At 32.6% G+C, this 18,423-nt stretch overlaps 1 protein-coding gene across 1 annotated transcript in view; it reads right to left on the bottom strand.

Moving 5' to 3' along the window:
- The window catches only part of LOC127877177 (A disintegrin and metalloproteinase with thrombospondin motifs adt-1-like), an 83,086-nt gene that overhangs the window by 43,596 nt on the left and 21,067 nt on the right, over nucleotides 1–18,423 (bottom strand). The window contains exons 9-15 of the mRNA XM_052422845.1: nucleotides 15,666–15,735; nucleotides 5,767–5,843; nucleotides 3,752–3,916; nucleotides 2,337–2,507; nucleotides 1,954–2,127; nucleotides 712–888; nucleotides 415–591 (exon numbers count right to left, since the gene is read on the bottom strand). Coding sequence (XP_052278805.1) covers nucleotides 415–591; nucleotides 712–888; nucleotides 1,954–2,127; nucleotides 2,337–2,507; nucleotides 3,752–3,916; nucleotides 5,767–5,843; nucleotides 15,666–15,735 — 1,011 coding nt within the window. The remainder of the gene's footprint in view (nucleotides 1–414; nucleotides 592–711; nucleotides 889–1,953; nucleotides 2,128–2,336; nucleotides 2,508–3,751; nucleotides 3,917–5,766; nucleotides 5,844–15,665; nucleotides 15,736–18,423) is intronic.

Genomic DNA, 18,423 nt, shown 5'->3' with positions numbered 1-18,423 from the left:
TGGTTATTTCGTGTTTGGATTTTTTGTCTATTTTGCATTTGCACCAAAAAATTATTTCAACTGTTTACAATAAGTTAGAATATTATAATTGCTCTACCTTGCCGGACATTAGTGTATGACGTTATACCCGCGAATCAAGGGTAGCAAAACAAAATGGCTGACTATTTACAATAATGTCATCAATAATGACATTATAGAAATTTAAAATCATTGTGTGGAATTCATATAGGAACAAATGAGCGTGGGTGTATTGATTTTAAAAGGCTAGTGTTTGTTACCGCTCTTATTTATTTGTTAGTAATTTGATACTGGCACAAAACGGTAATCGAGCAAATATAAATTAATAAACAATGTCATAATATGTTATATATATATATAGGCTTCAAGAAAGCTTAAAGTGACTTTGCAACTCACCGGGACAAGGTCCTGTGCCATTGCAGTTCCTTATGCCTTCTACGTCGCCAGTGCAATTTTGTCCACCGTTTTCAGGAGTTGGACTGTCACATGATCTGTTACGATACTGCATACCCGTCGCTTGACACGTGGCGGAGCAGATAGACCAGTTACTCCACGTGGACCAACCACCAGCAACTTAAGAGAAAAGATCAAACAATGTCCATAGTATGTCAGAAACTTTAAGAAAGCTCAAGTGCTGTATATATTTCCCGTGTAAATGTCCTACTAGTCAGATACAGTGACTTTGCAACTCACCGGGACAGGCACCTAATCCATTGCAGTTGTGTGTTTCTCCTACATCGCCAGTACAGTTCTGTCCATCGATGTCAGGAGGTGGATTGTCACATGACCTGTTACGGTACTGCAGACCCGGCGCCTGACACGTGGCAGAGCAGCTCGACCAGTCACTCCACGTAGACCAACCACCAGAAACTTTAAGAGAAAACGTACTTTCGTTATTTAGTAATTGAAATTTAAATGTTCTGATATCTGTGATTCTGTAATTAAATATTGTCAATACGCAAACAAAGATTTAAACGTGTTTACGTCAATTTCCTTCAAACTGTTAATTTATGAATGATTTTGTATGGGTGCGCGTTGGTTTTCATAGGTTGAAAACTGGATTTGTCTTAAAAAAATTGTCTGTGAAAAAGTAGGTAGTAAATGTGTAAACATTCTAGTTAATAATTAATCACGCCGTTATAAGTGTATGCCGCCAGAAGCGAAATGAAAATTTAAAGAGTACATGTAATAGATGTAGCATTACATGTTTTTATGACTGTTCAGTGTGTTTATTCAGTGGCAGATGAGCTTTGTTGAAATATTCATATCAACAAAATCAAATACCTAAAGTCAAAGTATACAAAGCAATGGACTTCACCGAGTTACTTCAGTTTTAATCACACTTGACTCAGATACGTACATGGCATTGAAGTCGTTAAGATAAAGATTCTAATCAAATTTCATTAATATTCATTTATATGGTAGGCTGCTACATTGGTAAGATGCTTTTTCAAAGAATTGACATGGCGCCATCAACACAAAGTCGAATATTATGTCAGTATTGTCAAGATAAACGATATGACCAAGTTTCATCAAGACTGTGTAACAAATGTTGATTCGTGAAAGATTTCAAGATCTTAAATTTAACCTGACAACCTTAGTGTTACACAAACGCAATTAAGATTTAAACTTGATATGTATATTGTAAAATTTTTTTATTAACAATGTTAATGAATATTGAGTCATAAATGAGGCTGCAATGTTTAAAAAAATATTCAAACAGTGATTTATACGGACGCACATCTCGCGCGCATGAAAAACCGCTCTTTTATAAATTATTGTAATGATTCGATTGGTGTATTATACAAGGCTCGCTATGTAACTGGATTATGTGTATCAATTAAAGGTGTTCATAATCTTTTATTGAAGAAAGTTCTTAACTTAACATAGCCCATTTTAATTAACTGATTATGTAATTTACGCATCAAACCATACCTGGACAAGGTATCGAGATACTGCAATTCTGAAACGCGCTGTCATCTGAACCACAATCTTTTCCTTCATATGCTTGCGGTGGGTTAGTACAGTTCCGGTTTCGAGATTGAGTTCCATTCTCGCAGCTTACAGAGCAAGTTGACCACGCTGACCAGTCAGTCCACTTTCCATCAACTATTAATATCAAACAATGGCGACGCATTTAATAGCGTGTATGTCTTAGTATTAAAATATGTTTGCATACAGAAATACATATCGAGTTTTGTTAACATTTATATGGCTGTCTCTTAATTAAACAATTTTTTTATATAGAGTTAGCTTATGGATATGTTTCCCTTTAGCTAAACATTATTCATCATAAACGAAAAAAGTGTAATACATACCGGGACAGTTAGTGTTGCTTGTTCGATTGCACAAACCCACTTCGAAATCAGAACCGTTGCAATACTGTCCGCCAGTCAAGGGAGGCGGACTGTCACATTTGCGATATCGCGGACGAAATCCGTTACAGTAGCAGACTGACCAGCCCTCCCAAGCTCCCCAGCTACCGTCAACTAAGAAACACACATAAATAAGTAACTTTTTAATTGTTTCATTTCCACACAACATTGTAGTGCATTTGTTTCTTAAACAATGCGCTTCTGTTGAATGTTTTTTTTTTAAACTAAAAGCGTTCTTTTAACTACTTTAATATTAATATCTTCTTTTTTTTTCAAAACCTGAGCGAACATGTAACTAGATGGCTCACATTTGTTATGATTTCTTACAAGAATATAAGTCCATATTAATCATTTGACCCCTCATACGTGGCAAGTTTCTACCCCAGAGGCATGATTTGAACACACTCAGTAGTGGGCCACTAAGAAATATTATGCTTTAAATATTAAAGCCCTGCCCGTTGCGGTTTTGGAGAAGATATGTTAATTATATATTTTGTATGTATTTTATCTCTTGTGACATACTTTTGTAATTGATTGGAACGATTTGAGAAAATTTGGAAGAGGGTCACACAAGGATAATTTCTGTGAAGATTCTTCAAAATCGGCCAAGGGGTTAAGGTGAAGTAGTTGAAAGAAAACAGTTTACGCATGCAACTAACGCACTTCAAGCTCTGACGGACAACTGACAACACAGTATCCTAAAAGCTCACTCTGAATACTGCTCAGGTAAGCTAAACATTGAGAAAAGATAAAAAGCATTCCCAAAATGGTCTTAGTCTCGATTCAATCCTTTTCGATCACTTACAATTCCAGTCTTTAAGCTGTGAAAATTTGCGCGCAATCCACCAATTAGTTAACAATGAGTTGAGAGCACACACGTTTGTGGATTATATACTCTACATGTATAATGAACTAAATGACAAAGGGAGATAATTCTGCCAAAACTGATCACAACACATGCCTTCATGTAAATCATAAACACGTTTGTATTAGTCAGCTTTGAAAGTTTAAGTGAAATTTGTGAGGCACTTAAAGGGGACCTTTGGGAACTCTTCATTTATATTCAATAGTGGAAAAACACACAGGGACATACTTGTGTCATACTATTTGTAGCCAAAGTTCTCTTTATATGAACACCTACGCACTATAAGCATTCAGCTCTTATCGTTGGCATGAAATCCACCCGGTCGGTTAATATAGAAGTTGAGAGAACAACTTTGGGACGTACGTTCCCACGTACAAATGCAATGCTGAATGCCTTCACTTTGTGGAGGTCTAGGGTAAGGGTCTGTTGATACATTAGGCATACGATTTTAACAAACTTTGTATAGAACGAATGTTTGTAAAAAATTACATGCCTGAACAATTGCTTGTCTTGTTGCACACTCCCACTTCGTATCGGCTATCCTGGCAATCCTGTCCACCGTTTGTGGGAGGCGGGCTGTCACAATGGCGATATCGTACACGTAAGCCGTCACATTTGCAGAAAGTCCAGCCCTCCCAGGCTCCCCAGGCGCCATTAACTATAAAGAACACACAACTATAAATCGCTTATTATTTTTTGTATTCCTACATCACATTTTAGTGTATTCTTACAACATGTCGTTGATGTGCAATGTTTTCTGTGTGTATTATTTTTAACAAAATATAAAAAACGTACTATTATCAAGGTAGATATTATACCAAATGATTTAATAAAAAGGGCGAAGATGGCCTTAGAAACCTAACCTGTTGAATGATATCGGGCAAGTTATTAAGTATTCAATAACCACAATATGGCCGATTTTGCTCCTCACAAGTATAATTCGAAGCAACATGTTAATTGACAGAAATATGCAAATTATATATTTAAATTAATTCAATACCACATTAAACAATTTAACAAGAGGTCGTGGTAAACGTCGCCCACCAGGCAAATCAATGGAACCAATTTCGTATACAACCCTTATAACATGTCACATGTATACTTTTTTCAGCTGTGAATTGTTGTTTCAGATAATAAAATTCAGTTAATGTATGTTCATATATGTTTATATACGAGTATAGATGTGTCACAGACACGGCACAGGTCACATTTGTTCACGTACTTTTACTGGTCACAATTCTTTCCTTTCGATGACCTAAAATTGAGGTCCGTTAGTTGTGAAATGTTGCGCGCAAGTCACCGAGCAGTTAAAGAGGAGTTTAGAGCACACAAGTTTGTTGACTTTATATTATATTATTTGAAAACAAAATACAAAAAACATAGGGACATAATTCTCAAGAATCTGATCACAGTAAAAATGCCAATCCTTAGAATCATGTTCACATGCATATTACTCAGTTGTGAAAGTTTGAGCGAAATCTGCTGGGCTATTAAGGGCGAATATTGATAACTTGTCATGTTTGTTCTTTAGTAGAAAAACTGGAGAAAACAACAACAACAACAGGGCAATAAGTCTGCCAAAATCAAGTAGTAGTCAAAATTCCTTCCTCAACCACCACCTATATTATGTTAACTTAGGTCTTATCGTTCGAGAGAAATCCATTCCCCAGGTACAGGCGTTTGCAGTTTAGTGTACAAACCTAGGAATGTCGGCAACCACCGGCAATGGCAATGCTTAGTGCCTGGTGTTTACCACTATGTGGGTTCATAAAAATGGGGCGCACAGGGCGTGGTCTGTTTTGACATTAGGGGAATTATTTGAGTACAAGACAAAAACTTGTATCTAATTACCAAATAGAAAACTTCTGGGATTTTTGTGTCAAGAAGTCTATATGAATCAACGGTAACCTGTGTTCTTACCTGTGTTGATAAAAGGGTGATGATTTGAAAACTATTGAGATCACGAATATCTAACGTCCCATTGCTAGTAATGTTTTGACTGAAAGTAAAGAAAACCCACATCGCTGTAACATATACTAAAGCATCGACAACCAATGCAGCATTTTGACTTTTGCTCTCCAAGTCTGACCTTCAAGAGATCCGACAATTACACGATTTTAGTTTGAGACAGAACGAAATATTTACGGGAAGACAAGTACGTATCATATCATCAGTTTGGTGTGGACAGGGGTGCAGTGTGATATTATTAGATTTTTTAAACGTAGATAATGTACTTCCTTTTCTTTGGTTTCACAGCAGGTGTTTCAATGTTTACTTTTATTATATTTGTTGACCTTCATTATGCAGCAGAGGGCCTAACTAGATCAATTTTGAAAGATGATCAGCCAATGATAATCAAAAGAAATGGGTGCAGTTTCATTACCTAATAATAAGCAGATGCGAAAAAATGAGATCAATGAGTTCTGACAATGCATAACGAACAAAATGCGATCCCTACAGCTCACCCTGAGCACCATGTGAGTAGGTGAGATAAACAGGGTTTCATACTTGGACAATCTTTGAGATAGCAATCTTTTTCTTCGTATGGAGCGCCAGTACAGTTTTGGATTTTGCAATATCGCATTCTGAAAAGACCAGAACGACATTTGGATGAAGACATGCATACATTAATCATAGCAGAGACTTAAAAAGAACATAAATGTATCTGTATATTTCAACTTACTTGTTAAACTAACAAGGTCAGGAGCGAAAGGCATAATACATGTATTATAAAGATGAAACTACCCACGTGCATATCAAAACAAGAAGAAATATGCCAAAAATACTGGGTAAAATTCTGAAATTTATCGCGCGCATCATCATCAAACGATGTCGTAATGAACATAATAGCATGACGTCGCGATCAAAATGTCAGTATAGGCAATTACATACAGAAGAGCTGGGCGAGATGCCTAATATTTTGTTTGTTCACTACACTTTTCTATCAAACCAGTACTGCGTTAATTCGGTGTCAACTGAAGTAATTACGCAATATATGACGTAGGCGTATGAAGTATTTATAATAGTGACGAAACAAAGCAGTTTCAGCTAGAATGTGACGAGTTTCGAGACAACGATTGACACGTTGCTTCTTGTTTACCAGGGTGCAGGATCACGTGACTTTGTGGGATTTACAATTGAACGTTAACGGATGTAAACACACCGGTTTGTAATGTGTGTTTTTTCCAAATAACTTTGTCAAACTAGTGCATAAAACAGTTGTTTATGTTGCTTTTGGCATTGTGAAATACATCAGAATTACTTTATTTAATAAGCCTGTGTTATTGGCCAAAAATTCGATGTGTAACGCATGCTTGTAAACCATCATACTGCACGCAACGTGAATTTTTTGCACCGATTTCAGACGTATTCAACTATTTATTGTTAAATCTTAAGATATCTGAACAAACTGCAAGAAAACACTTGTATTCACTGTCAATTTTGGCTAACGTATGTCAATAACTTTAGATATTTTCCAAAATAAAGCTCTTTACAGTGTGATTTCATAATGTCTAGCCCGTGCGTAAATCCATATATATATATATATATATATATATATATATATATATATATATAATATATATATATATATATATATATATATATATATATATATATATATATATATATATATATATATATATATATATATATATATATATATATATATATATAAACGATTCTGGAGTGCGTGTTCGTCGTAGCTTTTTATAAACTTGAAAAGGAATAAAAATACTTGTCCAGACCAATTTTAATTATATTAAGTATTTAAGGTCATTGGCAGTTGGGACGCAAAACGAGTATCTGATTACGGTGTGAGTAAAAGATTATTTGGCATAACTTTATCACAAATATGTTTTATTCTCGATAAGATTAATGGTTACTAAACAAAAACAGCAGTATGATCGGACAAAATAATTATGTTATACACGTTAGTATGTCGGAGATTCTGCCTATTGTTTTTCAAATTGCATTCCTTTAAGCACATGTAAACCTTATTCTTACAGAAATCTTTTTTATTATTATTTTCCCTATGAGTAAGTACGTGCTGACAGTCAGGTACTAGTCCATCTAGTCATTAACACAGTCGGTCGTTATTGCTGAAATGTCATTCTTTCCATGAATGACTATACAAGTCAGGCTGCGGCCCGATAAATGATTTAGACTATTTAGGAACTAAACTGACATATTGTTTGCATTTAAAATGTTACTTTTTATAATTGGTATAAATGGATTATTATTTTACCTATGTTTGTACGTTTATTTGATCTAATTATAAGTCAGTAGTATGAAATGTTTACTCGAACCTCAAAATTTGGGATTTTTTGACATCAAAATAATGGACTTTATGTATGAAAAAACATAAGCAGAAGAACATACATAAAAAAGACACCAAATTACTTAAAAAAAAAGTTGTTTTAAAAAGATATTAACACATCCAAATATGCGATGTGTACATGCCGGTCGACTGCCCTGTGTACGTTAGCTTAAAGTCTCAATAAAAGTGAACTTTGTCAAAGATGGAATGGATCATTAGGACAGATATTAGATGGTTGGTTAAGATTTAGTTTTGGGATTTCGGCCTTGTTTTTTTTTCTTTGCGATTGAAGGGTGTTTGATACTTTCTTAAAGGCTCTATAAAGGTGAAGATACGTAATAATTTACAGATTTTTAAATATTTTTTCATATTGTATTTATAAAGGTTATCCAAAAACAATATATATATGCTATTGGACATAATAATAAAAAAATGAGCAACACAACTTGTTTTGAGCTCAAAATGAAGTGTCCTAAAAGTAAATTGTGTTTACAAACAATCAGTTTATTTACATCGCTGTTTACTCGCGAAAGAGAAAGTGAAAGGTCACCAAAAATATAACGATGACTTTTAATGTTTTCCGGTATCACTCACAAAGTAGGTCTTTTCTAAATGGTTAAAACGTTTGTAGTGATCTAATAAGTTACTTTCTGCTGGTAAAAAGTTGTTAAAATAGAATTAAAATTGAATTTTCTTTCGGCTATTTTTAGCATATGTCAACGCTCTGAGGCTAAACATCACGTTAGTTGCAAAAATGTAAACATTGCTTCCAATTATGAAACGGGTTTATCTTCCATAATTCTTGACAACGTTGTACCTAAGCTGTGTTATTAGCAGTTTTTATGCAAGAGTAACTGAAATCCGGTACACATTAGACCAGTGGATATGCATAATAATTGGATTTGTGACCTTTATTGAGCCTTTAAATAGTAAGCACTGCCATCCATATCAAATTGTTTATAAACGGATAGCCCCCTTTCAAGACTTGGTCATATATTAAGACAAATGTCTAACTAGATCACATTGTTAATGATATACTGAAATATTTCTCCATGCAATTAAGGATTTTATCAATTTTCACACAATCTCACTTACATGAAACTAGATGTCACAAAATAATTATATGACTATATTTAAAACCAACGTCATACTTTAAGGTAAATGGTTGAGAATTTACTTTTTCAAATAGTTTTTGTCGTCCAATCTGTCACTTTTCCAATCAGGGACAAATATCTAATTAATTTGGCACGTATATGTGGTGTCAGGTAAAATATACAAAACACAATTGCCAAAATGCTACATGCTTTTATATTTTGATTTTTAAAATAATGAAAAGAGCTAAGTTAGGTCAGTAAAGGTGTTTCGTAAAATAAAACGATAGCTACATTTAATGTCAGATCAAGCTGAAATTTATTCATGCTCTTATACTTATGAATACATAAAATAATTTTAAATCTTCACATCAGAAAATTACATGAAACGATGTTTGTTACACATGTCTTATTCTAATTAGTCACACATGTCAAAGCTAAACTATGTCTTTTCAGATGTTCGTCTTTTTGCATTTTAGCACATGCTGGTCCTTTTTTTTAGAGAGTTATATTTAAACTTAAAACTTGTTCTTCCAAAGGAGTTATGGGTTGTTATAACCTTCAGTGGTAGTTTTCACTTTAAGTGAAAATATTAATAAAAAGCTGCTATTATTATAAAAACACATTTGACATTCAATTCCGTGTTTACATATATTGGGTGTTTCTAATTTTGTTGAAAGTCAAAACAACTACTTATTTTAGTCTGACAATAATGCATTTTAAAAATATGGCGTAACATACAAGATGTAACATACAGGATGCAGTTAAAATACAGTTTTAATGATTTTGCAATTAATATATAATTTCATTTTTCAAATATGCATGCAATCCAGTCATCAAAAGTCAAACAATTCTATTGACGTATTGTTTTCAAAGGATTGGTAAATCTGTTGTCAATTATTATTTTTAAGCCTCACTGAGTTAAATACAAGAACATGTCAATGTTTAATTTTCAAAAGGTTTTATGAGGCTCTTTCATTAACAAAAGAAAAATTTTCCCTCTAAGCGCTATGACACTAACTTAGATTTGCATTTATATCTAAATATTTTTGCTGAATGATTCTCGACTATTGTTAAGATTATGTAGCCAGTTGACAGTTCTTTTTCCTTAACCGTTTGCTGAATTTGTGAGTGACACACTTTGAACAAGTCGATGACTGCTAAATATTCCATTTCAAAATCAAAAGGTATTTGAATACAACGTTGTTTTGAATTTATCTTAAAAATGAGTTAAACATATATCATGTATATTTGTTCATTCACCAAAATAAAATAACTTAGAAAGTCAAGGGGATGGGGAGTTTATTCCCTATTGGTTTGGTTAAAAATAAATAAAAATGACATGTTTATTTTGGAAAAAATATGTCTACAATAGGGCAAACCATGTCAGTACCATAAGCGAGTGTCCTATAATCTTGTAACCATTTTCATGCAAGTAACACATGTTGACATGCATATCCTTTGGGACAATGGTTACATCGCGCATGAAGTCTTACTTTTGTACATTGTAATATAAATAAGGACAAATATGAAGTCATGTTATATTATATTTAAGTCGTTTTGATGCTGTGTTTTTCTCTCTGAAGAGTTTCCAGAAGAAGTCAATCTTTTTGGTATCCAAACCAATACCATTTTTAAATACTACTTTTACGTCTTATATGTATTATCTAAAAACACGAATACAAAACAACAGATGAGCAATTAAATAATAACATGTTACACTTTTAAATTTGCCTTACATTTAAGAAAGCAAATGGCAAAATAACTCAAGTGTGTATGGTTCGATATGGCCTATTATCCACGATATCCCACTGTTCCACATATGTGCCCCACATATCGTCAAAGTCCATATTTAAAACCTGTGAATCTTTTCTTGTTGTTTTATCTAATATTGTGTTTAAAGGAACTGTCAACCACGAATATCGAAAAAACTAAAGTTCTTAAATACCGTATTTTTTACAATTTTTAGTTTATTTTGATTAAAATATCACGACTGGTATATTACATTACTTGAAAAAAGTTCATATTTTCAGTATATTCGGTAATAAAATTTCGCGATGTGCAATCGAAAGTACATCGCGAAAATAGGTGACAAAACGATATACACACTATAAATAACGCAAGTAGATTGATCATTTTATATATAAAATATATACAATAATTACGCATGCACAATTTGCATTCCTGGGTTTACCACGCGACGATGAAGATCAATCTATTGGCGTTATATATAGTTAACTGGTAGTTACCTGGTAGACATACCCAGTACAAATTATTACCAAATATACTAAAAATATGCAAACTTAACAACTTTTTTCAAGTAATGTATTATACCAGTCGTGATATTTTAATCAATATAAACTAATAATTGTAAAAAAATACGGTATTTTACAACTTTTCTTTCTTCGTCGTCGTGGTTGACAGTCCCTTTAAAGGGATCTTTTCACGCTTTGGTAAATTGACAAAATTGAAAAAAGTTGTTTCAGATTCGCAAATTTTCGTTTTAGTTATGATATTTGTGAGGAAACAGTAATACTGAACATTTACCATGGTCTAATATAGCCATTATATGCATCTTTTGACGATTTTAAAACCTAAAAATTATAAAGCGTTGCAACGCGAAACGATTGAATAATTTGGAGAGTTCTGTTTTTGTCGTTAAATTTTGTGAGACTACGAAGATTGCTTATATAAGGTATAAAATACGTCGAGTAAGTGTAGTCGGCGGAATAGCTCAGTAGGCTAAAGCGTTTTTACTTCAGGACTCTGGCAGGACTCCAGGGGTCACTGGTTCGAAACCTGGTCCGGGCAATGTTCTTTTCCTTTTTTTAAATTTTATTCTTGATTTTTTACTGGAGCTTTTACGATCCAATGTTTACATTTATCGATATAAAGCATTTAATGAATAAGTTAAAAAAATGCCAAAATCTGTGAAAAGGCACCTTTAAATGTTATTGCTTGAAAACTCATTTTTTTCTCACCAATCATTTGGCATGGCAAATATTAACTCCAAAAGCATAATTTAAACAAATGTAGAACAGGTTTACTTTATTATGTTACATGCCTACAATAACATATCTGGGCGTTATCGTTCTAGAGAAGATAAGACGTTATTTTGCTATATAAGACTTAAATAATCATGTGACCCTTAGGACTTTTCCAGTTGAACCTCAGGGGCTAGATTTTTACAAACTTTGTGAAAACATTATCTGATGAAATTCCGAAAACACACAACTTTTAGCCTTTTGGTTCAATTTTTTTTATAATTTCTATCTTTCAGTTAATTCAGATCATCTATCCATTACACATCTGGGTGTGTCTTATATGACCTATATGTCCTATATGACGCACTCTATATGACACACTCTATGCAAGTCCACGAAGTAACATACCATACCTCTATATATGTGTTCTATATAATGGTTTTAATGGTTTTATTTCAAAATACATTAGACTTGAAGCCCATGAGTACACATACATATAACAATTTAGTAAACAGCGGTCAATAACATACAGGCATATACATATATATAATTTTTTAGCAATATAAATTAAGATTTAACAATAAAAGGAATTTGTAACTCTAAAGACATGCATTTTTAACAGATATATATATATATATATATATATATATATATATATATATATATATATATATATATATATATATATATATATATACAGTGTTTACGGTTACAAACTAAGTTAAGGTAAGTTTATAATATGCATATTGTAGAGTCGTATCTTATTTAAATATAATTGAATGTTCTAAGAAAGTATATACATAAAGCGTTCATTGCTATGACTACAAATAGATATGGAAAGGAACTATTGATAATATAATTCTGTTCTAAGTTTAGCTGCTTTTAAAATAAATGTTGGAAGGTTTTTTATTGTTTTTGCGTTGTCAGTTTGTAAATTTCGATAAATTTTACCATATTTTTGTTATTCCAATAATATCTATGAAAATATTGTTTTCGAAGACTATTAAAAACAGGACATTCGAGTAGAACATAGAACGTTACAATATTTACATTTTCTGTTATGATACGGTGTCTTTTCAGGCTTGTGCAATCGCCCTGCTTCGACTTCAAGTCTGTGAGCAGATACTCTTAATCGCGTTAACTCGAATCTAAATTTTGAAATATTTACAAGATTGAGATAAGGCTGAAATCTAAAATGCCCGTAAATGCAATAGTTTTTTCCCCTTGTCGTTTGTTGTAACTCGGTTATCCAATCTTGAACGTATATATCAGATATGCGTTGTTTTACAATGTATAAAAAACAATTAACGTCCCCTAATCCCTGAAAATACCATGCCTTACCGAAACCTAGAGTGTTTAATATATGTTTAACAGACTTTACCCAAGAATTGTTTTCGGGATAACGTTCAAGATCATGCAATAACATATTATACACAATTTTAATATAATCCATATCATCATATTGTAATATTTTTAACCAATATTTTAAAACATAAACGATACGTTTATTTATTGGTAATTTACGCCCAACACCTAGCAACTGTTTACAATTACGTGGGTGTATTCTTTCAATGTGGATGCTATTGTTTAATCCCTAAACTTCACAGCCATAACTTAAAATTGGTTCAATAAGCTTATAAAATAATTCGAGACTATGGCTTACTGAGATATTTATAAATTTATCAAATTTGATTTTAACTTAAAAAGTGCTTTGAAGGCCTGCCCTGAAAAGGCATCATATGTTGCTGAAAAAGATCCGCCCGTTGTGAATACTATTCCAAGATATGTAAATTTATTTACAATTTGTAGCTCATTTCCTTGATATATTAACTTCAAATTTCTTCTATTTTGTCCCCTTAAAAAAAAAGCATTATCTTTTTTTTATTGATATTTACACAGAGTTTCCATTTTGAACAATACTCATCAAACAAATCTAATCCATGCTGTAAACCAGCTTCCGATTCTGCAAAGATAACAATGTCGTCAGCATACAACAATCAAAATAATTTTAACATGCCAATATCAACGCCTTCAGATTTGTTTAGAATAAAGTATTCCTCGATATCGTTGAGATACATTGAAAATAAAAAGGGCGATAATCATTTCCCTTGCCTTATCCCTAAAAACATGTAAACAATTCATTACTGATTTCGTTATTATATTTTATTTTAGATTTAACCACAGTATACATTGACTTACTATATTCAAAATTTTACCTCTTATGCCTAGTTTTATAAGTTTGTACCATAAAATATATCGCACAACAAAATCAAATGCCTTTGTAAAATCAATACATGCCGTATAAAGTTTCTTATTTTGATTTAAAATATGAGAAATAATACCTTGCAAGACAAATATATTATCAACTGTTCCCATGCTTTTCCGAAATCCGGCTTAGGCTTCTATGTAAACATTATATACCCCAGACACTCAATCGATTGTTAATAATAATTTTACTTAATAATTTTCCTCTAGTATTTAACAATGTAATTACTCTGTTATTGGCCGTGTCGTCTAATTTGTATATGTATAGGGACAATTAACCCTTCTCTCCATGCCTCTGGAAAATAACTTGAGTTGAACATTTTAGTAAAAAGTACAAACAAAATCTCCAGAAAATGAATTTCAGACACACCATGTTTTAAAAACTCATTAAATATATAATCCGGACCAGCCGACGTACCAATTTTTAAACAAATGCATGCATTTTTAATTTCTTCACGTGTAATATCAATATTTAACTCTTCAAACATAACTTGTAATTCGTCATTCAAATACCGCTCATTAAAATAAACTATGTCTTCGTCTGGTTGGTAGAAGTGTGAATTTCGTTCATTTATGGATTTAAAATATCTTACAAAGTCATCTGTATACAATGTATTTGATTTTATTGGCTTAACAGATCCTTTTAACATATGCCAATATCTCTTTGCATCTGAATATCTATTTTGTTCTAGAATTTTAGTCTGTTCCGAATCATATTGATATTTATTTTTTCTAACAAGGCATTTGTATAAACTACGTGCACTGGTCATGAGAATTCTATTTTCGTCAGACCTGTCATTCCTATATATGTTCAATAGTTTATAGGTATCCGTTTTTGCTGATTTACACTCGTCACTGAACTATTTGTTATTTTGAACATGTTGACATTTTTTATTGTTGGCAGTTTTTATAGTTTTCTTAAATAATGGTGAACACACTTCATCAATAATGGAACTAAATTTTTCTAAACTTTGGTCTAAAGACGACAAAATATTAGTGGTATTAATATAATTGCACACCTTGTTTAAAGACTGTATTATACTTTCATATTTATTTTTAACAAAGCAGTTATATCAATATCATCAAACGAATCCTCATTATTGCAGGTAGTTATACAAAATTGTACTACACAGTGATCCGATATTAAATTAGGATCAGAGACCTCAAACTGATCAACACATTTAAATAAGGAAGGTGAACACATAACAAGATCGATAACACTACACCCTTTGCTGGTTACACAAGTGAATTTTCCAATTGTACTATCTACACCTACTCTACCGCTCAAAACTTTTAACCCAGTCATTTTGCAAAACTCAAGTAGACAATTACCATGCTCATTAACAACTTTATCTTGGCTTAATCTTGGTAAACAACTATCTGCGATATAATCTTCTGGTAATACATTTAATCGCTGTAAATCATTATTTTCAACATAATTGGCTTTAACTCCTATACTTTAATTAAAATCTCCGCAAACTATAAATCTGCAATTATTAGTATACGTATTTTCAGACTGTATCATATCGTTTAAAACTTGATAAAAAAAAACTATATATGAAACGGGAAGTAACAATTGTATATTCATATGAAGAGGGTTAGCAATTATGTTTCCTCTGAAGCTTCATTAACATCTTACATTAGGTTAAGGAGACATGGCATGCCGGTGCTTATATTCACGTGCAATTCAACAACATTTCATACGTAGGTCAACTGAAATCGAACATCCAAATACTTGTTAACTCTTACCTTAATGTTGTACCTTTCGAGCAATTTGTACTCAAACATTTAGTCCATTGACCCCATTCTTCCCAATCAGCTGATAAAAGAAATATGATAAAACTAAATGCATACTGAAAAACGGGATTGAAAACAAATAGCTAATATTTATCAATTTCATTCAAATTTAGGTTTAGGTCATTTTTCAAAATATGTAAATAAATATTTCAAAACCCAAGTTAACAGTACTACATAACAAGATAAATGATGATCTTAAGGACAATTTGTCCACTTGTCACGCGTTTCAAGCCCCCTACTTGATCAAGATTCAACCATAGTTTTAGACCTTCATGAAAAGCATTCCATGTTGCATCAAAATTAAGTCATATGGTTTCAAGAGTGGTAATATTGAATTTCTAGACATGGTGACACCGTTTTCCGACACACTTCTCCCAATATAAAAACATAGCCATGATAGTTAAGTGATTCCGTAGACATTGACATATTTGATCCCAGGTCATAATGTTTACGTTGTACATGACCGTCATTTGATGTTACATACAAATGTTCGAGATGTTAAACGTTATTTACTACGTATTCTTTACATGTATATAAATAATGTATTTTCTGTGACTTAGCTAGGGTCAAAATTTGAACAACCCTAGTAAATCTCGCTTTGAGACTATTCTTACCAATTACTAAACCCCTGACCATTGCGCTTCCAGATTTTTTATTTTGCTTAAATTAATATATTTTTATCTCTGAAGATCTACATATAAAGAAACCAGAAAGATTCTAACAACTTCGAAAGAGAATAAATGAAACATCTATCAAGTGAGGTTTCATGATGATCTGCTCAATGATTAAGGAGATGTCGTTCGATTGAAAAGTTTGAGCCCGACGACAAAGGCGCGCCCAGTGCACTAAAATGTATTTTTAGCTCGGCTGTTTTCGGAGAAACCCGAAGTTTTGTCATAGCCAGCTCGTCGTCCGCCGAGCTAAAACCCTGACATTTTCCTCTAACATCAAAGTGCTTCTATCTACAACTTTGAAACTTCATATGTAGATGCACCTTGATGAGTTCTACACGCCACACCCATTTTTGGGTCACTAGGTCAAAGGTCAAGGTCACTGTGACCTCTAAAAAAATAATTCTGACAAGCTTTCGCAGCCGAGCGTGGCACCCGTTATGCGGTGCTCTTGTTTTAAAGTACCATAACTCCCGTATTGTCGAAAAGAAAGTAACAAATACATATATCTATACTCAATGTATTCCGAGTTACGTGCTACACACACAAAAAAACGCCCATTCTTTGCTACAGGAGTCATAACTCTGGTTACGTCGAAATCAAGCTTAGACAGACTATGGAGGTGCGCACATGGTGATAAATATGTTTGTAAAGCTCCATAACTTGAGTATCAATACAAAATATTGCGACTAACGAAAGGAATGACGAATCTTTATGACCCTCTGAATGTGGAAACGTTAAATGTGATACTTATGGCATGATTTATATTGAACCCAGTGTCACGATTTAAACAAACAAAGCAGAAACACACTAAAGAACACTTATAACTACACCTGTTAACATTGATTTTTCAGAGAAGACATCTTAAGGAAATGTTGTCAATAAGATATTAATATTTTAATTATTTTTATTAAATGGCCTTATTTTTCTTCTTCAAATGACGTTTTGCAGAAAAAACTGTCATATATTCAAAAATGTATAAATAATTGCTTAATTAATAGCTAAGCATCATTTAAAATCGGTAAATTAATATCCATTTCTCTCAATTAAACACATAACCGAACGCTGTTTTATTTACATAGCGTTTATAATTCACTCAAAATTATATGCATGCGTATCGCAAGGGTAGTGCCCTTGCTAATGCTTCAAGAAGTTCCGGGTTTGAATCTCACTGAAGGCAAAATGTGTATTCATCTATTTTTTATGGCTATGGTTATAAGCTATGATTAATCTAGACATTTAAGAATTGTAACTTAGATATCTTTAATGTTAATGTTAATGACATTTAACACAAACATATGTGAACATGTTTCTTAAAAATATGACCTCTTAGGCAATACCTGTGTTAACCATTATCTCAACAAGCATTGCACTTGACCAAACTTTTATGTTACATATTAAGTGTCCAACATCTGGCTAATAGAAAAAAGGGGCATAACAAGGCGTAACATAGGATGTCACATATATTCACAATGCATGCTTGTCAGAGTGGGGTTGGTGTAATACGGTTCACAGGATACTTTTTTCTCGACTTGACCAGATTACATCTTGGCCTAGAAATTTTGAAGAACAATATTTAGTATCATCAAGGCTTAAAGAGTGATTAGATGTCTTTTCTGACATTTTACCTCGTGATATTGTTTTTAGCGCAAATTCAAACTTGTCATACAAATTGTCAATATAAATATTCTTTCACCAAAATGGGTTCCAATAGAACGTTTTACTAAAAGTCAACCTGGCAACCTGTTTTTTTTAACATATTTTTTTCGCGGAATCGATTTGATCTAGAGAGTTTCGAGGTGAATATTTCGACAAAGTGTCATTAAACTAAAGTAAAAGTTGAGGCATTTAAAGTGGTAACAAACCAAAATTTGACGACGCATACAGCACAACGCAAACCGAGGTAAGATACAAATATTAATTATGAAGTTTTTATGCTATTATACCTGTCTTTACTGAATTAAATAGTTCATTAAATTGTGGATATTATAAAAAAACAGTTATTGCATACCATATATAACAGCAAATTGCATATGACA

The sequence above is a fragment of the Dreissena polymorpha genome, chromosome 1, assembly GCF_020536995.1.
Source record: "Dreissena polymorpha isolate Duluth1 chromosome 1, UMN_Dpol_1.0, whole genome shotgun sequence".
Taxonomy (NCBI): domain Eukaryota; kingdom Metazoa; phylum Mollusca; class Bivalvia; order Myida; family Dreissenidae; genus Dreissena; species Dreissena polymorpha.
Note: the sequence above shows the minus strand (reverse complement) of the source record. Positions and strands in the feature narration are given on the sequence as shown.